The 22,943-nt window shown below is 40.2% G+C and overlaps 1 protein-coding gene across 1 annotated transcript in view; it reads left to right on the forward strand.

Annotated features, from left to right (window-relative positions):
* Nucleotides 1-22,943, forward strand: part of LOC149024843 (protein ESMERALDA 1-like) — a 108,371-nt gene that overhangs the window by 40,575 nt on the left and 44,853 nt on the right. Inside the window, exons 5-7 of the mRNA XM_089145028.1 lie at nt 6,528-6,725; nt 7,372-7,576; nt 7,916-8,083. Coding sequence (XP_089001154.1) covers nt 6,528-6,725; nt 7,372-7,576; nt 7,916-8,083 — 571 coding nt within the window. The remainder of the gene's footprint in view (nt 1-6,527; nt 6,726-7,371; nt 7,577-7,915; nt 8,084-22,943) is intronic.

Consider the following 22,943-nt stretch of genomic DNA (forward strand, 5'->3'; position numbering starts at 1 on the left):
CCACATAAAATTAAAAGAACTCTTAAATAAATAAATAAAAAATAAATAAAAGTAATTATCTAAAAGAGTCCTACTTTAAAGGAAGACTCCTTAGGACTCAAGAACTCAACTACCAACTCAAACTAAGACTTTTAAACAAAACTGGGCTCTAAAAATAAAAACTAAAATTCTGAAACCCCCCTTTTGGAGTTTGGCCAGCCCTAGGTGCACCACTATGTAGTGGCCTTGGGGCCTACTCTAGGGTTTCGGCCAGGGGGTAGACCCTTGTTCATGTTAATAGTTATAGCCTTCTCTGCTGCCCTTGCTTCTCATATTTAGTAGAATATCATTGAGGGTGTGTCAGATGTCTGACCCAAAATGGAAGAGGCCTTCTATAAGGAAATCAGGGCTCTTGAGAGAAATGGTATTGGACTCTTGAAAACCTTTCTACGGGAGAATTCCAGTTGTTTGTAGATGTCTATACAAGTCAGTATAGATTATACGGTACTGTAAAAGGATATAAGGCTTGGTGGTTGCTGAAGATATAGCTAAGTGTATGACATTGACTACCTAGAGACATTTTCTCTCATGGTCATGTCAATTATAGTTTTTATTTGTAACAGCCAATCAAGAATGCCCATTGTATCAATTAGATGTGAAGAATAAGCCAACCTATAATTGCAACCCCCACCTGGTGTTGAAATTTTCTCAACTGAAGGTAAATTATGTCTCCTAAAAGAGGAATTTTATGGCCTTAAGCAATCCTCTTAAGGCATGGTTTGAGCGATTTAAGATGAGCCATTTTAAAGAATGGGTATTGCAAGATTCTGGTTCTACTGACCGTGTTTATACCAGCAAGGTAGTGGGACTGTTACAACTCTTATTGTTTATATTATTGATATCGTGGTGACTAGAAATGACAAATTGGAGATAGCTAATTGAGATCATACTTGGCCCGACAGTTTGAGATTAAAGCTTTTGGACCATTGAAGTACTTCTTGGGAATTGACGTTCCATCCAACAACTTGAATATTGATCACCAAGCATAGTTTTCAATGCCTAGGTGTCTAGATGGGTTTCCATGATGTTGGGCGGTCACTGCTTAACTAAGTGCACGAAAGGCGGGCACTTTGGCTAGTAAGTTGTTGCCTTGGTTGTGTTGGGTGCCTTGGATGCCTAACCTGCCTAGGTGACCATTTTATTACCATTTTGCCTTTCTTTTTATTTAGTTATCTTAATATTCTAAACATAGGGGTGGACATTGGCGCAATGGTCGGTGGATCATAGTTGTAACCTGAGGTCAAGGTATCGGAACAGCCTCTTAGCAAAAATTGCTAGGGTAAGGTTGTGTAGGAAAATCCCCCCCCCCCCAACTCTACTTGTGCAATAGCCTTTGGCACTGGGTTCACCTTATTGTCTAAATATATTCTAAGAATATATGTAATGTTATTATTGGCTGGTCTACGAAATACTAATAGAAGTGAGATGCATTGAATCAATCAATTTGTTCTTATATTTAAAATAAAATTAATAAATAAATAAAACAAAACTATTCATGTACTTGCAAAGGGGCACTTGAGTAAAACCCCCCCCCCCCAAAAAAAAAAGAATAAATAAATAAATAAATAAAGAAAGAAAGAAAGAAAGAAACCAGAAGAAGCCGAGAATGGGAGGGAGAAATAGAAGACGTCAGGGCTGCTCTATGAGACTATGATTTTTTACTTTAATGTGGTGATGCAGCACAACCAGAAATTACCGTTCACGCTACAGTAGCGTGAACAGTAACCTAGATTGATATTTTTCATATTTGGTGGGCACCAAGTCTAGCTTGCATGGAAATATATTCAAATTTGGTGGGCCCAAACTCCAGCTTGCAAGGAGATAAAATAGGATCTATTTTCGTGGGAGTTCTAGAGATAATTTAGAATTTTATTATTTATTATTGGGATAATCATGTAATCGAAGTTTTTTATTTGGGTAGGATATCTAGGATAAGTTTTAGTTAGTTTTAAATTCCTAAGAGTCCTTGTAGGATCAGTCTTTTGTTAGTTTTAAATTACCAAGAGTCCTATTATAGTCTGTTTTCGTATCAAGTATGTTTGTTTTGTTATTTAAACACTTGTAATCAGCTTATTGAGAGGGAATAGAAAAAAAAATGAATTGAAGCTTGAGCTTTGTGCGTTTGCTGCATCCCCCCTCTCTCTGTCTCTCTCTCCTCTTTTCTTCTTCTTCTCATAAGTGTTCTTCTGCTTCTTATAAGTGTTCTTCTCCTTCTTCTCCTTCTTCAAGCTTGATTCTTCTCAGATTTCTCCTTCTTCTGTCTTTCTTCTCTATTTTGTCCCCCATTATGTGGTTTAAATGTTTGATGTTAATGATTTTGTTCATGTTATGAATCTTACAACAGGATGTTGATGTGTTGACGTTTGTTATGAATTTCATACATACACGCTAGGAATAAATTATATAACCTTTAGTATGATATTTGGACAAAATACAATATTTACATTGGAAAATTAACACTAGAAGACCCTGACCACCTAGGCAATACCTTGTGTGGCCTCCTAATTGCCTAAGTGCTTTCTAAGACCCTCAAAAATGCCTTGGTCACCTTGGTGTCATGACATCTATGTTCCTTAGAAGCTTGCAACCTAGGTATTTCTCACCAGCATCACCTAGATTTCAAACACTAGCATTTTCATGCAGGAGAGAGAGGCAACAGCAATTTCGCTTAGCAATTCAATTATTCTGGTGTCTCTATTCTTACCATTGGTGGGTGTTATAAATGGGGACTGAATTAGCCAAAACAAGGTCTTGTTCCTAATTGCAACAGACTAAACCTAATTACAACCTAACATACCTTATAAAATATAAAAGCTAACAAAGACATAAAATGACCTAGGTGCCCTAACTTTAAGTGGGCCACATTGCCAACTTAAATTCAACAGATTTGAACCACTAGTTCAATTGACATGACCAAATGACTTAACCTAGGTATATGGATTTTTGTACTTAATTCATACATTGGTCTGTTAAGTTGGCTAATTTCAATGTGAACTCATGGAATGAAGCCCAACTCATATGTATACTAATCCTAGGTTGACTACAAGGAAAGGTAGCCATTTTTGTAGTGGACCTGCAGCAGTTTGTTTCAAGCTAAGCCAGTGATTACTAACTGATGAAACTCCAGAAACTGATGATCAGATGTAAGGGACAAATATGGGATTACCTGTTGTCAAGGCGTCACCTGAGTGTTGCCTAGGTGTCCTGGCCCTTTTTTGGGTCAAGGCGACAACTATGATGGGATTAACCTACACTGGAATTAATGTAAGACTGTGAACCCAAGGGTAACAGTCCTAATATGTCGTTCAAGTTCCAAATGACTAAGTAGGGAAACCCAGGTTCAGGTCTAGTAAAGTCCAGAAGTAGAAGGTGATGGATGTGAAACAATCCAGCCAATCAAATGGGCCTTGATTGGGATCTAGTTTAGATGCAAACAGCAGTAGAAAACACTCAAAATCTCAATCAATCCTGACCAAGGGTTGTCGAGTTATGATCTTTACAAGCTGTAGCAACAAAACAAAATATCAGGAACCGCAACAGCTCTCAATAATGGGTAACAGCTGTAGCAGCCTCTGGAGTCAACTGAAGGATGGATTCCGGTCTCAGTTTGAGACCTTAATGAATTTTTGCAGATACAAACAGTAACAGCAGTGAGTAAACGATAAGGAGAAGGGGATAAGAAGATAGGAAAGAAGGGGCTTATGGGGGATGGGCTATCACAACCCTGGGTCTCTCACTGACAGCTATCTCAGCTATTGAACATGGATTCCTCCATAACTAATGGCAACATGGCCTGAAATCTCTTATTTATAGCTTAGTTAAAGCTTTACAAGAAATAGACACGCTCCAAACTAAAAATAGAAACTATTAAGCTAGTAACTAGTGATAGTAGAATCTTACGGAAATAAAAAACTAACTAGAATCATGGTGGGAGCGAGATCTCGCCACTCCAAAATACCGAGATCTAGACCGAGATGGCGAGATCTTGGTCGAGATATACCAAAATTCTAGCGTAAACTCGGTGGCCCATCTCGGTTGGTTTTAGGGCCCCGGTTGGGCTGAAACTTGCTATTTAGCCTATTTAAGGCCTTTTGAACACACTGGTGGCATTAGATTTGTGAGAAAATAACCCCTAAGTATGTCTTCTAAGTCGACCTTATGTGTAAAACAGAAATGTTGTGAAATGCAAGGTTAGACAATAGGTAATGTAGAGATATCAAGTAATTCAAGTTATCAAGTAACAAATACATTACACATCAAACTATTAAAGAACTTAAATGTTTTCAAAATTTACAACCATAAGAAGCGTCAGACTTTTAGTAAGTCATAAATCATAGTCCATAAGTTCACAATCCATAAATCTGTTTCTATGAAAGTGTAGATCAAAGCTAGTAGATCAACATATACTAGACTCACACACTCATTGTAGAACATTCAACAACAACAACAACAATAAGCCTTGTCCTAACTAAATGGGGTCGGCTACATGGATTCTTGCCCTCCAATCAGTTTTGTTTGAGGCCATGCTAGATACAAGGCCTAAGCTATATATATCCTTTCTCACCACTTCTCCTAAGGTTATCTTGGTCTACCCCTAGCTCTTCTAGTTACTTCAATATGGATTATATCACTTCTCCGTACAGGGGCATTTATAGGTCTCCGTTGAACGTGGCCATGCCACCTCAAACGACTTTCTCGAAGCTTATCACTTATGGGAGCAACTCCCAGACCAACTCTAATATGATCATTTCTTATCTTATCCATCCTAGTTTTGCCACTCATCCATCTTAGCATCCTCATTTCTGCTACATTGAGTTTATCTATATGATTCTTTTTAACAGCCCAACACTCTGCACCGTACATCATAGCTGGTAGAACAACGGTCCTATAAAATTTTCCTTTAAGCTTTAATGGAATACGTCGATCACATAAGACCCCGGACTCACCTCTCCACTTCATCCACCCTATTTTAATTCTTTGGGAAAACCTCATCCTCTAAATCACCTCTTTTACTTATGATTGAACCTAGGTACCTAAAACAATCACTGTGAGGAATCTCTTTATCATCAAGTATCACCACCTCATCATCTACCGGTGCCGGCTGCCGACCTGACGCACCAACCCTCCTCCTTTACCCGAGTTTGGGATCGGCAACAAAACACTAGCAGAGTTCATTGTAGAACATTCTATTTGAAAATTTTCAAATTTGGGGGAAAATCTTACATTTTTTGAAGATCTAGTTGAAATAGGCTTGAAGAATTATAATCTAATGTTGTAGATGTGTTAAGGATGTTTAAAAGTTGAATCCCCAACAAATTCCGGCCAAAAATCAAGTTTCTGGCAAGTTTTGAGGGTTGCAGCAAGAGAGAGGCGAGATATGCCTCTCTCGAGCGAGATAGGGGGTTTAAAAACCCCCTAAACCAGGTGGTTTAATGCAAGATGGCAAGATCTCGTGGTGAGATCTCCCATCTCTTAGATCTCATCTCTCCTCTCGTCTCACTAGCCCAAAATAGCGAGATATCTCGCGAAATCTCCCACCATGACTAGAATTAGAAAGTACTGGGCTTTATTTTTCAGCCTTTTGCAGAAATAACTAAATAAAAACTACAAAAATAGAAACCAAATTAAGCTTCTAAATCTCCCGAAAAATAAAATCTTCATGCAATCTGATAATCTTTGGGATCGGAGACCAACCAATAGAGCAGGTTGTGACTTAGACTGTAATTGGTGCCAAATCTAAAGGAGTATTATCCATGGATGGTGCTCTTTCTTTATCTGTATGGTCATGATGGCTTAGTTTTCTAGATAAGCCTTAAACTGAAATCCCTAAGGTTGGAAATATTGAAGAGATCAGGTGTTAGAGAACATTTGGGCCGTAAAGCACCAAAAAAATATTTTAAGAATCACACTTTGTTTAAACTTGAATGACTATTGCGTCCCTCCCCTTCTTTTCCTGATCAGCTGGCGGTTGAATACTTGTGAGATATTACCTATGTTTTTGTGTGTGTGTGTGTGTGGGGGGGGGGGGGGGAATAATTTGATCCATCTCATATTGATTGCTTTATGCTTGGATATGTTTCTGTGCATTTTCTTCTGTCAGTTCCGTAGAAGAAATTTTTTTTTCTACAGGTGTGCTTTTAATCAGCCTAAGCTATTGACCTTTGCACTCTTCATTCTTCATTTTTGAGAATATTCAGTGTTATACATAAACATAATCCTAAAGTATTGTGTTCTCCTATATATTAAATTACTAATTTTGTTTATTGTCTGCTTCTGACTGGGTGCTTTAGCATGCGAATGCTGACATACACATTTAAGTTTATTGTCTCATTATATTATTTGGTGACACTGGTATTTATCATGACATTTTCTTCAGTTTGTACTTACAATTGTTCGTATCAATCAAATTGTGCTTGTTTGGTTAATAATTAGTTCTTAAGATCCGTCTTTGCTTTGTCGGTGAAAGCTTTGATATTGCTATTTTGCAGCAAATTCAATGACATCTATGATATAGATCACTTCATTAGTACCTTGAAAAATGTTGTACGGGTGGTTGATAAGATACCAGAATACCTAATGGAGCGGTTTGACCACAACCTGAGTAATGTTTATAACTTCAAAGTGAAGGCTTGGTCGCCCATTCGATACTATAGGATTGCAGTTTTTCCGAAGCTACTTGAAGAACAGTGAGTTATGATATCCTTTGTACTTGTCCCTGCTTTTTTCTTTTAGTGCATGGAATGCTAAGCTGGAAATTTTAATTCTTTTCCCAAGACTTTGTGTGTGAAATTTTGTGTCTTATAGTGTTTCTGATTCTAGGTTATATATTTTGCATGTACCTGTTGACTTATTCATGATAGGCACATGTACCATGGGGGTCATGTGTGATTTATTACTATTGAGTTATACTGTTATACCCTTATCTTGCAACCATAGGCTTTTTATTTTTTTCATATATATTCCTTTTATTAATATAAACAGTTTTGGAAGACTTCAATTTCTGAACTAGACTTTTGTTTTCCATAAATAATATTACCTTAGGGGAGAGATTTTGTTCTATTCTCACGCAATCTCTCCCATCAGTTCTCTCCATCTTTCTTCCTTCTTTGTCTCTCTCTTCTCTTTCTCTAGTTATCTTTTAGGTACAGACATTACAATACCTACAATAGTTCTACATGTGTTCTAAAAGTCATGTTCAATGATTCGAGATAAGAATATAGGATAATACTACATGAGGCTTGTTTTGTTGCTAATTATGGATATTCACTTCGATTCTTTATTTGACATTTTTATGAATTAGTTTAAGCAAAATTTTCTACTTGTTTAATGCAGGGTCATCAGGATTTCTCCTTTCGCAAACCGATTATCCTTTGATGCTCCTCCAGCAGTACAACGTTTTAGATGCTTGGCAAATTATGAAGCTTTACAGTTTTCTAAACCTATAGCAACTTTGGCCAACAGTTTGGTTGAAAAATTGAAGCATCGCAGTGCAACTAATAATGGAAAATATGTTGCTGTTCATCTACGTTTTGAGGAGGTCAGGTTTAAGATTCATAGAAGTTTTGCAACCATTCTGTTTATAGGATTCATAGGGTGTGAAATTTTTTTGCATTCCTTAATAAGGAAACTCTTTTTGCCAGAATTTCAAGGAATTTCTTCATCTTATTTCTACTGTCAAATTTGAAATTCATCATCTTCTGAAGTTCGTTGTATTTTGCTCCCATTTACAGCTATCTTTACTTAGCATTGGCTATTATTTTTCTCTTTTTTTCTCCAGTTACTTTGTAAAGGTTTTAGGAAATAATACAGATTGCCTTTTCTGGAAGAACTAAATTGTGGTAGTAAGTTTTGGTGAACCTTCTTAACTAAAATACAGGATATGGTTGCCTTTTCTTGCTGTGTATTTGATGGGGGAGAAAAAGAGACAAAGGACATGAATATTGCTAGAGAAAGAGGTTGGAGGGGAAAGTTTACTAAACGTGGTCGTGTAATAAGGCCTGGGGCAATCAGGATCAGTGGGAAATGTCCCCTTACTCCCTTGGAGGTATTAGGACTTTCATAACTGCAGTCCTTTCATTCCCTCCAGAACTTATGAAGTTTATTCTGCATATTATCCTTTTATTCACAATTTCAGTTTCATTGTCTGTTTGTTTGTATTTTCTACTTCATACTGATCTATTGGAATAAAATTGAGATGGTGTAGAAGTTCCTTTTAACTGTTTGGTGGAGTATCAATCATTTAAGCTACAGTGTGCATGGTAGTTACTATATCTTGCATTTAAACTACAGGGAGCATATGTGTACTGATCCAAGACACTGGAGAGAGCATGGACACAAGGTGACACCAAGAAGTCAGGCACATTGCCTGTCTAACTGGCCAAGTAATGTGACTGAGATACTAGGATGCCTAGACAACTTACTGTGAACACAGTCAATGCATAGATGCATATGAGTAGATGTGACCAGTGCTCTACACTTGTTTTCTGATAACTACATTGCTACTCTCAGTTGATTAGTACGCTCTATGCAAAACAGGAGGGTTTGGCTTATTTATGCAACTGAAAAGGAAACAGCCTTGTGACTTGAGTAGCTGGACATTCATTCATTCACCAAAAAAAGGAGAGTTGTATTGACATGTTGTCAGACCTACTCAATTGGGTGTCCTTGCAGCACTCTCTAGTACAGAGTGGCCAGGTGTAGGCCTAAACAAGGTCTAAAGTGAAAGAAAGAAAGCAAAGTGAACACACACACAGATGGAAGGAAATCAAAGTACTTCCATCCGCTGAAGCAAAGCGTTACAACTTAGCTCACTAGAGGATCACCATGAGAAGTGTCTATCAGTATGGGTGCCAAGGAAAGAAGGAAAAGTAAGCATATGCATTCACATAGAAGGAAATCAAAGCTCTTTCAGCAACTCTTTCTCTAAAGGGATCACAAGGCAAAGTCCATAGTAACGATGGGCCACAGGTTAAAAGTGTAGGTGCAGGCAATCAGAAGCTACACCCTTTGACAAGCTGTCCTGATGTAGCCTCACTTTGATTGAGGGCAAATACCAAGATCTTCAAATAAGAACTACCTTTTGGGACCAAGACTGGTATCAACGTTAAGGGGACTGTGGGAATGCTTCTGTCCAAGTTGGAACAAAATCTAATGGTGGAAAGTACAACTTCAAAATTAAGATTTTGAGTAAGTGTAGTGTTAGCTGAAACTAAGGGTTTCACCATGATTTCAGGGCTACAAGTATGATTGATGCAGGTATCCTCAAAATATGAACCAGTTCAGTTGGTGAGAGTAATAATGATTTGCAGGTATTAGGGTTTTAGGAAGGAAAAATAGCTTTACTAGGAACTAGAGTTTCATTGGGCAGGATAGGATTAACTTAGATCAAGTGTAGGGCTTCTTTGTGGATAAAACCATTCGACTATGAAAGTATTATGATCGGCATAAAGGCTAGAACTGAAGGGTAAGTGATTTCTACAGGTTTTTTTCCCCAGATGAATAAGCTACTACTAGTGAAACTTGATAGAGAGAATAGATATAGAAAGATAGGGGAGGAGAGGGAAAGGAGAAGCAGACTACTGCTGTCTAGAGGTTTGCAAGGGAGAGCCCAAACTCCAGGTAACAACGATGAGCCTGTTCCTTTGGGTATCCAAAACTAGGGGGTGGTTAACAATTGGAGTCTAGAAGAGATATCGAACAAATGGATTTTCAAAATCCAAAGATTTAGAGTTGGAGGTCCATCTCCTAAGGTTATTCTCTCACCATAAGTAAGATAGAGCAGCTCAAAACACCAACTTTCCGACAATATTTTCAAAATTTTGTCTTGTCTTAGTGTCTCGACAAGGTGGAGACAGCCAAGCCATCAAGATTTTGTCGATATTTCGGTGAAAGTTTCAGTTGACTGTTTTGGTGGGTTTTAGGTGGTTTTGGGGTCTGATTTTTTGCGTATAGTCTAATTTAAGGTCAGTAAAAACTATGTCAATTTTTTTTTTTTTACTAAAACTTATACAAAGTACTATTCTTGATTTGCACATACCCAGTTGTATATGGATGAAACTGGATCATGTATTTTCACAAGTGTAAACATGGATATACAAGAGAACATTGAAACTTTCATTAAAATGCAAGAACAAATATTTAAAAGTAGTCAAATCTCGATTATAATTTATAAATTACAAATTATAATTACAACCGCTTGAAATTCTTGAAAGTTCACCTGAACACTAAATTCATTGCTGACTCAATTTCGTTTAGGTCCCTATTTCATCTCGGACAGGTCGAGAAAATCGAAATTTCATGGAATTTTGTACATTGGTTACCGATCAGGTCACAAGTGGAAGACCTGGACAAGTATCTTTTGAAATGACAACCATTCTCAAGCAAACCTAAGGGAGTGCCTAGTTAAAGGCTATGATTTTCTCCCAGATAAAGCTGGAGAAAAGACAGATAAAAAATAAATGGTCTACTTTTTGAATATCATTCCAGCATCGGATGTAAGAGATCAGGAGGTGAAGATGGATAAGGGAAGATTGGGTTGGGAGGCAGTGGTGAAGGTGCCAACTCAAATGGTACGGACTTGACCAAACCAGGGGAGCCCAAGGGATGACCTAACCAAGGAAGCGGAATAGATTCCAAGCCAAAGAACATGAAAACAACTTGGAGGAGGTGCCAAGTCAAATGTACAGTCATGGGGAGTGGGGTGGAGGTGGGGGATGGAAGGAACAGTCCGCACACCCCATCTCAAGAAGGTCCCCAAAGCCCGAAAGAATGCCTAGGGTTGCTGCCCAGCAGCACATGGCACTGCAAAGCAGCATAGAGCCATGGTTCAAAAGTAAGGCATTTTGTCATTTGGGCAGGCCAATTCGAGCCCAGCTAGATGTACTTACATTCAGAATTTATTAGGAGTTTAATTCTGTTTTGGATTTGTTATTTGAATCAGTTTATGTTAAGTAGAAGTCCTATTTTAAATAGAAGTTCTATTTAAAATAAAAGTCCTTTTTACATTTTTGTTTTGAAGTTGAGTCCTAGTAGGAGTTTTCAGTAAAGGCTATAAATACACAGCCTAATGCTTGTGACAAATCAGTTTTGGTGAATAAAATTATTGAAGAGGAGTTGCAGGAATAGAGCAAGGATCGAGTAGGCTATTAGGGTTTCTCAAGTGCAAGAATTCCTGCAGCAGCTTTGCCTCCTCTCTTCCCCTCCATCACCCCAACCCTCCTCCTCCTCCCCCCCCCCCCCCAATCCCTAAAATCCAGTTCCATCAATCCCCTGCACAGGATCCCTTCCCCTCCATCTAGCACTTGACCCCAACTCTAGCCCTAGCCACCATCTAGAAACTGTAGATTGGGAAACCCTAAATTTCCAAAAGCCTAGAACATTTGGAATCAGAATCTGAAACCGAAAACAGCAAGGTTCAGATTTGTATTTCATTTACCCTAAGCCTATAAACCCTAGCTGAACGTAATATGTCTCTCCTATAAACCCTAAAATGCCTTAAACAGACTATAATACCCTCGTCGCAAGTTTGCCTCTCATTCCAGTGAGGCTCTATCACCAAACATGAGTGAGACTCGTGGGAAAGGGGAATGGGGCGACCAAGAGCCATTGGAGATGAAGTCCAATAGCAAGGTAGACTTGGGTATATGAGACTCATACACTAGATGAGGGCTAGGAAGGTTATAAAGGATCCAAGGGTTAAGACAAAGGGAGGTGAGTTGCCATCCAAGATCCCAGCGGATATTATAGGGAGGGCAAGAGGCCAAAGGAGAACAAGTTTCCTCTGGACCTAGGAGGATCGAAGGGACGAAGGCAGTCCAAAATGAGACAAACTTCAAGGGATACGAATAAACCCAATTAACCCAAATGGAGTTGCACTTAGTGGAGATTTTCTGAATTCAATAGCCTAGCATTATTGTAGTCTCTAATCCTATATAAGCCAAGGCCACCTTTAGATCTAGGGATGCAGATAGCAGACTAGTTGATTGGTTGAAGAAGCAAGAGATCTCTTAGCCTTTCTAAAGGAAGGCAAGGAAGAGAACTTCAATGAAGCGAATAGTGGACAAGGGAATGGAGAAAATGCCACACTAATATAGATAAGAGGACTAGAGAATAAACTTGATGAGAACAGTCCAATCGACAAAAGAGAAAAGCTTACCCTATGAAAGTTGTAACTTCTTGTGAATGAGGTCAAGCATTCGGGTGCAATGGTGGTTAGTGAGTCTCTTAGGGATGACAAGAAGCCCAAGATACACCACAGGAAGGGAATTAAGGGAGAAGCCAGTGAGTTGTATGAGAGAAGCTTTGATAGAGTCAAAGTCACATGTCAAGATAATTGAGGTTTCTCCATAATGGCACTGAGATCAGAATTGGATTCAAAAAGGAAAGTATCTGATACAGATCTAGCACCGAACTGGCTTATTTTCCTCTGAAATCAACCTTGGGTTGATAGATATGGGTGTTTGGCCTTTGTTTAATATGTTTGTGTGGCAATGGGCCTATTCTATGGGCTCAAAAGTTTAGTGCATAGTTCACTATCCAAGTACAAAATTAGTTTAATTCATTAGCTATAAAGGTAGAACTTCTTATGTTTTTGTTTCATTTTTATTGTTCTAGTCTAAGTCAATTAGTTTCTAATTTTGAGGAGTCCATCTTGGAATCCAAATTAGATTAGATTTCCAGTTTATTATGTATAAACAAGCCCCTCCATTCAATGGGAAGGGACCCAACTTTGATATGATTGATAAAGCTTCTTAGTTTGAGCATTGTCTTGTGTGTTGCTGTAGAAACTGTATTTGTTCAATTTGGAAGGTCCAAGATTGAAGAAAAATTAAGGTCTATGGCAAAGTCAAGCCTAGATTCTTCCTGTGGTTGAATTGACAGCCTACAAACTCCATCCCCATTCCATCCAAAACTTCCTGTGGTTGATTCCTCTTCTTATATCACACCTTTTATTTTTCTTGAATTTTTGGACTTTACAAGAGACTTAAAATTCAAGATCAGATCTACAACAATCTAAATGTTATCTCTATCCCAAATTTCAAGTACATCATCCACCCAACCCTAGTGACCATATATCCCAGTTGACCCATGGTACAAATTTTGGTTTTTCTGAAAGCCAAAATGAAATCTGGAAAAAGTTCAATGTTTTAGTTGAAACTTTCAAAATTTCGACCAAACTGGTCAAAACCAAGGTCCAACATGTTTTGGTCAATTATTCCTTATAAAATCCTCTCTCAGTATCACAGGTTTTGACCTTTCTGCCTTGGTTTTGCAGCCTCAGTTTTGACCTATATTTTCTGATTTCTCTTGAATTTGGTGATTTCTACCCCATTTTCTCCCTATTTCCACAACACATTTGCCTTCAAACACCTCTTAAGTCACAACAGCTTCATGGGCTTAAGCCCAAACTACAAACAAAACTCCGATGCCAAAGTGATAAGGCCTCTGCGCGCCCGGGGGGGCTGCCCATGAATAGCTGTTCCGTTTGATAATAAAAAAATAAGTTTGACAACACACAATCACAGATCACTTGACCTAGTTGGTCATTGTATTTTGTCAACTTGTTGTATATGCAACCATTCTATCAAACAATTTATGTATGTTGATGATTTTATGCATGTATGCAATACAATTTGTGCTTCTAGGAACCAATAATTTGTTAGTATACTTGAATGATAACTTTCCGATAGTTTTTTTTTTTGGCAAACTACTAGCTCCATGTGTTTATTATGTTTTAAATAGGTAGGAGGCAAGAAATCAAATGAAATGGAGGCCATACAAGCTCCACAACCTTGGGTTGAAAGCTTGCTCGAAAAGTATTAGGCCTCAAGATTTTGATTTTTGGCCAAGTTAGAACCGGCCTTGAAACTGAAACCTCGATCCTTGGTTTGACCCCATCCTAACCATCCAATTTCAAGATACAAATATTTTTTTGAATTTCCTTACTCCCTAACCAAAAAACCCAAAACAAGAACCCTCATATCTTTTAGTTTAACCATTCAAACCTAGTCAAACATGGGGTATCATATCCATATATTCTTACCTAATTCCCCTCCAAATCCATTTTGACACCTATAGACCCAGTTTCCCATCTCGAGGAATTTATTCCATATCTCTGTGGGATGGGCTAAGTTTCCTTGATACCCAAAATGTCATTTAAGAGGATATGACTTTGACCATAGAGCCCAAAGTTAACCCTTTTCCCTTAAAACCAAACTTAATTACCTCATATGAGTTGGTTCTCTTAAAGATCCTGGAAGAATGGCCCTCATTCAACTGGGGCTAGATCTGGGATTTATTTCATGTTGCCAATGTGAAAGACATGAATGTCCTGCATTCATTGTGCTTTTTTTTAGGGAAGGTTGGGTGGGTGGCTACACCAGGGTGGTGATAGTGGCGTCACAAACTAGTTTAGTATGCACTTTGGTTTTCCTTTGACTAAATATTTGAAAGTGAGAAGCCACAGTTCTATTTCTTAACCATTGGCTCATCAATTAGATCCTTACTTGAGTACTGCTTCAACTACATATTCAAATTGAAGTTTGATCTTTGGAATTCCTCTTCCAAGTAGCCCATTTTTTTGATGATTACTTGATCTAGCTCTTCATTTGATCTAATTTGCAAAACCAAATGAGGGTCTTTTGAGGCTTGTGCTTCCTCGAGGACATCTTTTGATTGCCAATGCTGATTCTTTTTATGGATTAAAAGTCTAAGGTGGGAAAGAAGAAATGAGTTGATACTGTGGTTGTTATGGCATCTAGGTGACAAGGCATCCGAGTGGGGAAAGAAAACTGAGGTGACACCAAAACAAAGTGCCTAGGTGTCACCTAGGCAACAAGGCAAAACCTGGATGCATAGAACCACCGTTGCAGTTAGACACCTAGGCAACGCTTTGACAACTATATTTGAGAGTCTTGAGACAACATTGTATGTAAATGAGTTTTTCTGGGAGTTTTTGTCACACCCCACCCGCCGGTCTCGGTTACCCGCCCGACAACCCGTGGGAGTGATCCGTCACAGGATCCACGGTTTTAGTCTATCAACAATAATAAAAACAAATAAAGACAATCAAGAGCAATAATAGTTCAATAAATGAATTTAAAGGATTACAAGAGTCTAAATACTCCAACAAAATAATAAATGAAAAAAATAATGAATCAAAATGAATACAAGTTCAGCGGAAGCAATCAAAAAGAGTTATATTATTTTCTTTCCAGTTTCCTTTTCTGAGGCTAAATAATGTTTCTCATGAATCTCTAGAAAAGGGGTCCTCCAGTTCTTCTCCAATCGTTGAGCGAACTGTCTAACCACTTTCCGCCCACACAGGCTATCTCCATTTCCCATTGCCGGTGCCACATCCTCTTCATAAAGGAAGGTTCCTTCATAGGAAACCAGTCCATCTTCCAACACATTTCCTCCATCTGTGCAGGCTAATAAAACATATACAAATAAAGGAGTGAGTTCTGGAGAACTCAGTAAGAACAATTACAATTCCCATCAATTATCCAACAAATCAGAAATGCATAAATGATATGAATGAGTGCAAAGTATGAATGATACTATGATTTTAACTATGCAAGTCTCTAACAGCTAACATGCTTTAAGATATACACCAGCCCTCCTCTGGGTAAGTTTAGTCACTCTGATCCGTCAAGGACTAGTTACCTCTGTAGGGATCCTGGGTAAAATGGAAGGTCCACACCTGGCTCTCAAACCATGGCTGGGGTTAAGTCAACACTCTCTCACCACGACCATTGGTAATGAGTACTGGCGCATGTCGGGGTTTCTAATCCAATGCAAGGTCATACAGGTAACATGTTTACATGAAGTCCAGATACATCCCCTACGGCACCAACCAACTCGGTTTAGTATCCTTCGCAACCTAGGAATGAGAATCCTCACGGACTGGCTACCGCTATTGGACTTCATTCCATAACCCTATGGTCATCCACATATTGTTGGGGCGGAAAGCTCTTATGACTCCTCACGACACCAGATCCGTTCATTGGACGTCCATGAGCCCAACCCTACCATTTATATGACTTAACAGTGGACCAACGTCACATCACTGTCATCACGGGTCATCCGGTTTCAATCCCCCTACCGAAAGGGTAGTAGCATGTGGAGTACCTAGCCATGCAACTCTAGACTCTACCTAAGAATGTCATCCAATAGTTATGACAGTGCTGGAGACATCAGCAGGCATGTGTCCCATTCCACAGCCTTCTGATATCCCAAGCTAAGATATTTAGAGGAATACCTCATCCATTAGAATCACATACCAACCATCATCAGTACATAACATTCATAACCAACAAAGTATATATGTAAACAAGATGAACAACATTAATATAATAAGATTAGTATGTAAAGCATGGTTACAACAGCATACATAATGAAAGACTAACACTAACTGACACTGGACTAGAATGTTCAAGTCTATTCACAAAGATAGGATTGCATGCCCTTACCTGCATATAAGTAAATCGTATATAAAACAGAATCCGTAAACTATTATAAGACTTTCTCTTCAAACAGAGAACACCTAAACACATGGTTACAATAATGTATAAACCAATTGAATCAAAGTGAATCAAAACCAAAAGTCATTTGGTCACTGTTTACCAGCCGGTCGTTTAGGTTGAGCGACCGCCATAATGACCGCCCCAAAAACAGAGAGTTTCAATCCGAAACTCAGGCTTCTGATCATCCATTTTCAATTCGGATTTCGAGTGATCATAACCTAAATCTCGAATCTAACTGATGCGTCCAAAATCTGCTCATCCCTTAGATCTCCTCGAGATGACCTGCAAAACAAAAGCGTCAGACGTGGCCCGACCGCGGGGGTCGGGAGTCCAACTCCGAAGGCTAAGTCAGTTGATGAACTTAATCACAAACGGCTCTGCTAGAAGCACAGAGCTAAGGAATGAAGAACTGGGAAAGGTGATCTAGATCGTAAGCCCTTGATAGTTTACGTCTACCAATCTGTATGTGAATCTGAGTCCCTCACCTCGTATGGCAGTGAGGTTTATATAGAGTGTACCTTCGAATCTCCTTCGTTGGATGCACTTGAGCCTTCTTCGGGTAGTCGTTGGATCTTAACAGTTAGATCCGTTGAGCAATAGACTTCTACTAGTTTGGACTAGTAGAGGACTCTTGAGATAAACTCTAGGTTATGCGATGATTATCCCTTCGATAATGATAAGCAGCAGCCGTCAATTTGAGTCTGCCATCATTAGGGTAATTAACCTAATCCATAATTTGGATTAGGGCATGCTTGTAGCTGAATAAGTTTTCTTTCTCAGCAAGCCATCTTACGGATCCGGTTCGCTCGGGAGCGAGTCGATTCCTTCTGTCTCGACCGGGGTCGAGGATCAAACCAAGTATGAACCCGGTTCAATCATATTTTCTCCATATCACGAGCCCCCTAGACCAAGCGTTCGGTGGATCCCGAGGGCTTGGTTTTTAACTGGGTTCTTCGTTAGGCAATAGTCTCTGCGTGTTCCATTAAATGTCATATCACATTTAATGCGGTGGTCACTTTTCCTCGAGCGTTGTGAGGGTAATGCCACGTGTCTCCTTGCAGTCGATCTGTCGTGGACTCACGTAACCCAAGCGACGGTTTCCAAACGCCTGTTTTGGATTCGTGAGTTCAAACTTTCAAAACGTCTTCTAATCTCGATCGTCGATGTTGAATCAATCTCGATCGTTCAGATTCCCGAACACTCGTGCGGGTGCTTTAAAAGCGGTTCGTTGTCTTCGTAGGTTTCATTCTTCTTGTCTGGAATTTGAACCTTCGTTGTCTGCTTCGTGCCTTCTTGCTCTCGAGCTTTTTCCTCACTGAATCAGTAAGTTTACTGGTCTTTTTCTTTTTGTACCTTACTGAAACAAGTAATGGCGGATAATAGGGTTTCTCTCGGTACCCGGTGCGGGTAATAATAGTAGTGGTAACGAAGCTTTTGCTTCCCCTCCTTCCGAACAGTCGGATAGTGATAATAAAACCCTAACTGTTCTCTGGCGCGAATTTGCTGAAGTTTCTCAAAAAAGTTTGGAGAGAAAAACCAAAACTCCTTCCGTCCTTCCTGAGTCTGGATCTTCCAAGACTCCTAAGGTAACTGCCGAGTCTTCTAGGCAGCCTCAAACTTCCAGGTCTGATGGCGGACCTGGCTTTGTCCCCTCCGCTTTCAAGGAGGAAACCCTCCTTTCAACAATCCAAGATTTTGATTTTCCTTCCTCTTATCAGGTTAGGGCTCCCCATCCTGATGAGAGGGTTGATTCAACCCTTTCGGGTGAGTTTTCCCTGTACATAGATGCATTGGAAAGCGAGGTTCGCTTTCCCTTTTTTAATCCTTTGTTCTCGACTGTTCGAATCATCGGGACATTTGCCCTGGAATGCTCCTTCTCAATAGTTGGCGTCTCATCGTCGGCTTCTTGGGTTTGTGTTTTGAACTTGGCATTACGCCATCTATTTCTCTCTTTGTGCATTTTCATATTCTTTCTATCTCCCATCCTCCCGGCTGGGTTTTTCTGTCCAAACGCAATAAGGCTGAACTTGATTGGAGGGACAGCATCATTGTCAAAGGAACTTGCCCTTCTAACCACAAAAGATGGCGCGAACGATACTTTTTCTGTCGAGCGCTTCCATCAGATCTCGACTTCCCGACCGTCTGGAGGCGGTGTACTTCTTATTCTGAGAATAACCGGGGCCTTCCCTTATCCAAAGAAGACGAGGCGGCCATCAGGAAGATCAAATCCATTCCATGGTATCAAGAGATACATGGACTTGAGGTGGAGTATAACTCCATCCTTCAGTACTGGGGCTTGGCTCATTGTGAGCTTTTAACCATCATCCTTTAATTTTACTAAAGTGATACATCTTTAATTCTGACTTTTGTTCTTCTTTGCAGTGCCTCCAAGAATGAACCCCGAGAACCTGCGAGTGAAGGCCGCTAGGGCCGTTGTGACAGATGAGCAACGATCGCCTAGAGCCTTAACCGTTGATCAAGAGGCTTCTGTTCCCTCTCCTGACCCTTCTTACAGGGATATCAGGAATATCAGGCCCGTGGCTGATGCTTCGGGTAAAGGGAAGAAGCCGATGGTGGAGAGGTCAAATGTCTCCTCCTCCGCCCGAACCAAAAGGAGGCATGATACAGTTGATGCTTCCTCCCACAAAAAATCCAAAAATTTTGAGGATTGTGAGGTCTTCACCCCCCAGTGGACCCTGAAGTTGACCGACAGGGTGACACAAGACCCTGAGAAAGCTGCAGAGTGGAGCTCCCTCAGACTGATACCTTCTGATCGTCGGGGATTTGAAGCCCTGGACGACGTTGCCCTTGTTAGTCAGTCCACAAGGTACCGGTCTTACTGCTTGTTTATTTTTTCATAATCTATTATGACTTCTTTTGATAATCTCCGCTTTCGCAGGAATGCTGTGTTGAGCTTCTATCAACACATGGAAGCATTGAGCCGGGTTGGCCGCAACGGCTCCTTGCTGCAGACCTGTGAAGAGAATTTGGCCAAAGCCAATTCTGAGATAGACCGGCTGACGGCAGCTGCTAAGGAGCTGCAAAGAAAGCATGAAGAGGAGATGAACTCCTTAAGGAGGCCCTCAATTCTTCAACGGCTCGCGCTGTTGCTGCCGAGCGTGAGGCCAAGAAGCAGAAAGAAGCTGCCACGTTGTTCGGTGATAGACTGGAATTTCAGTGTGCGGAGAATGAAAGATACTTGAAGTGGGCGATTCCTAGCAAGCCCGAGCACATCAAGCCCGAGCTTCAAAAGGATTGTGTTCGAAAATATCTGAACAGCGTATCTTTCTCTAAATTGCTGGGTGCCTACAACATCCAAGCTTATCGTTTGGGGCAAAATGACGTTTGGGAAAGAATTCTTGAGTCAATCCCTTCCTTCGATACTGCTCCCTTTCGTGAGGTATGCCACAAAGAGGTCTTCGGGAAATTAGGAATGGATCTCCCAGACTGGGCTCAGGAAGAGGATGATCCTTTTCCAGCTGACCCACAATATGAGGAATATCTTGTTGACGAGCCGCCACTTCAAGAGGAAAAGTCACAAGCCGAGTCACAAGTTAGTGCTGGAGAGGACTCTGACAACGACAATCTTGAGGAAGGCTCTTCTCAGGATCCTGAGAAAAGTCATCCTGTACAGGGCTCCTCGGGCAACAATGAGGAAGAGGCTTAGGGAGTTTTTTTTTTTCTTTTTTGTAAAGATTGACTTCCTTGCTAATGAATAGACACTTCTTCCATGTTTGCCTTACTATTTCCTCGTCTCCTATCGAAATCTTGTCTTGAATATCAAAATATAAATGATAAAACTTATAACTTAACTTCACATTCCTCGACGAATGATAATCTTGTAAAGATATTATGAAGATACGTTTTGGAAAGATGCATTAATCTTCCCCACTCCTTCATTTATTGCAAAGTCCACACGTTTCCCTTCTGGTACCTGCGAAGTCCAAACGTTTTCTTGCTTTGGTATACCATTCGCTGTTTCCAATAAATTGGTAATACATCCATTATAACAATGGCGGTGCAACGATTGGAGGTATTCTTGCATCGGGTGCTCGCTTCCACATGTTTCCACGTGGCCTCCCTTTGACCGTTGATCTTGCTTGTTGTGGATTTCAAAGCGTCTTTTCGATATGGGCCATTGGTTGTCTTTAGCTCTCAACCGTCGTCTCAATACCTGAGGCTATTGAAAGCCTTCATGGGTACTCTCCATTTATCTGCTATCTGCAAGTTAGATTTGCAAAAGCAACATTCCGTCCTCCTGCTTGCTTCCGTATTCCTCGTACTTCAACAATAACTCTATCAGCTTCCGAACAAGTGAGCTTTTTGCTATTACTCATCTCTTTCCCTTTCCCCCTGAGTAAACTGCACAGTAGTAATACTTGGGGTTTATTTAATAGGTATTTCGTATTTGACTGAGAACTAGGGTTTTCTCTCGTTTCTTTTGTTGTTGGATTTCTGTACTGATACGGTTTTTTCTGTGTATACAGTGGCTCCCAGAATCGACCCGAACTTTATCAGAGCGAAATCTTGTAAGAAATTCGTTCCATCGGCATTGGTTGGGGCCAATGAGGTGGTTTCAGCTGGTGAATCCTCTAAGTGTAAGGCGACTGCTGTTGGTGAATCTTCAAGTCAGATTCCCACAGTTTCTATTGATGCCACCCCTACGCTTCTTCTGCCTGAAGTGATCGTTCGTTCTTCCCAGGAAGATCTTGATCACCGTTGCTGATGGCGCTGCTGACGCCCCTGCTGCAGAGACCGTTCGTGCACCTCCGAAGGAAACTCTTCGGGCATCTGAGGCAACTATGTTGGCATCTGATGAAGGTGTGGTCCCAGCAGGTGCTGCTTCTATTTCCAATTCTAGAGCTTGTTTGGCATCCTCTTTCTCTCCTTTGGATTTGGAGGATTTTGCCACCAAGAAGCGTCGTCGGTTGGCAAGTGATGAAGCTCATCCTTCTCATCCTTCGCCCGAATTAGTGTCAAAGGAGTTTGACAGAGCGTTGGAATGGTGCACTGCTGCTCGAATGACTTCTGAGAGCGCAATTCTTTCCAAACTTCCAGATGAGGTCTTTATGAAGTCAATGGTGATGTAAGTCTTTCTTCATTATCTTTTGATTCTGAATATTACTCTTCTACTCCTTTTTAACTCGGAAGTTGTTTGCAGGAGTCTTACTGGTAACTTCCACAACCAAGTGGAAGCAGCCTCTAGGCTCAATAGGTTGAGCAATGAAGTTTCCAGGCTTCGGGAAATCTCTGAAGCTAAAGATGTTGAGATTGCTCGCCTTAGAAAATTAGCTTGGGAGGTTGCAGGAGAAAAGAATTCGGTGATCGATCGTCTCCGGTCAGACTTGGATGATGCTAGGAAGAAGATCCGGCAACTAGAGCGAGGAGTTGGAAAGTCAGGAGCCAAAGGATCTGAAGCGTTACCTCAAAGGCAAGCTGTCGTTCCTTTGCCCGAATCCCTTCCAACTGATGTTCGCAGAGCCTGCGTCTTCAAGTATTTACACAGTAAGCCCTTTGTTGATATGCTGAATGCTTATAACTTGCAGGCGTACCGGGATGGTGAGAACGAAGTATGGGAATCAATACTAAGGAAGGATCCTCATTTTGATACGACTCCCTATAGTGTTGTTTGCCATCCTGAAGTATTTACCAACCTGGGCCATCCTTCTCTTGATTGGACCAAAAATAAGAATGATCCTCCACCTTCCGATCCAAATATTATGCATTATCTGGAAGATTCTCCTGTTTATTCTCCTTTGGAAGGATTCAATTATGACGAGCTCGCCTTGAATGCAAGTTTGGTCGAGGACCATACTTCTCTGGACAAGCTGGACAGAGTATGAAATTGCGGAGGATTTTATACATACTGAAATGTTTTTTGTAATCCTCATTTCTCCTCTTCTTTTCCTTGAATTAATACCAATGATTGACTCATGTGTTTGTTCTAGCAAAGTTGTGCCGATCTTATATGACTTCTTAATGATCATCGATGATGACTTTCTTTTTTGACCGAAGATTGTATCCAGCTCTTGTAATCTTATGTTTGATGTTGAGACTGGCCTCTTCTGGTCTTTTGAAAAAATAAGAAATTAACTTCATCCTGAACTTTGCTAGTCACTTGAATCGCTGTTGCACTAGGTCTTAGTTGTTTAGAACAATGCCTTTACTTAAAGATTTCCGGAGAAATACAATAAGTCTGAGAAGGAACTTACTCGGGTTTTAAACCGATGCCTTGTAGAAGGAACTCACTCGGGTTTTAAACCGATGCCTTTACTTAAGGATTTCCGGAGAAATACAATAAGTCTGAGAAGGAACTCACTCGGGTTTTAAACCGATGCCTTTACTTAAGGATTTCCGGAGAAATACAATAAGTCTGAGAAG

Source organism: Hakea prostrata, chromosome 2 (assembly GCF_041222555.1).
Source record: "Hakea prostrata isolate BN-2017 chromosome 2, UWA_Hpros_2, whole genome shotgun sequence".
Classification (NCBI taxonomy): domain Eukaryota; kingdom Viridiplantae; phylum Streptophyta; class Magnoliopsida; order Proteales; family Proteaceae; genus Hakea; species Hakea prostrata.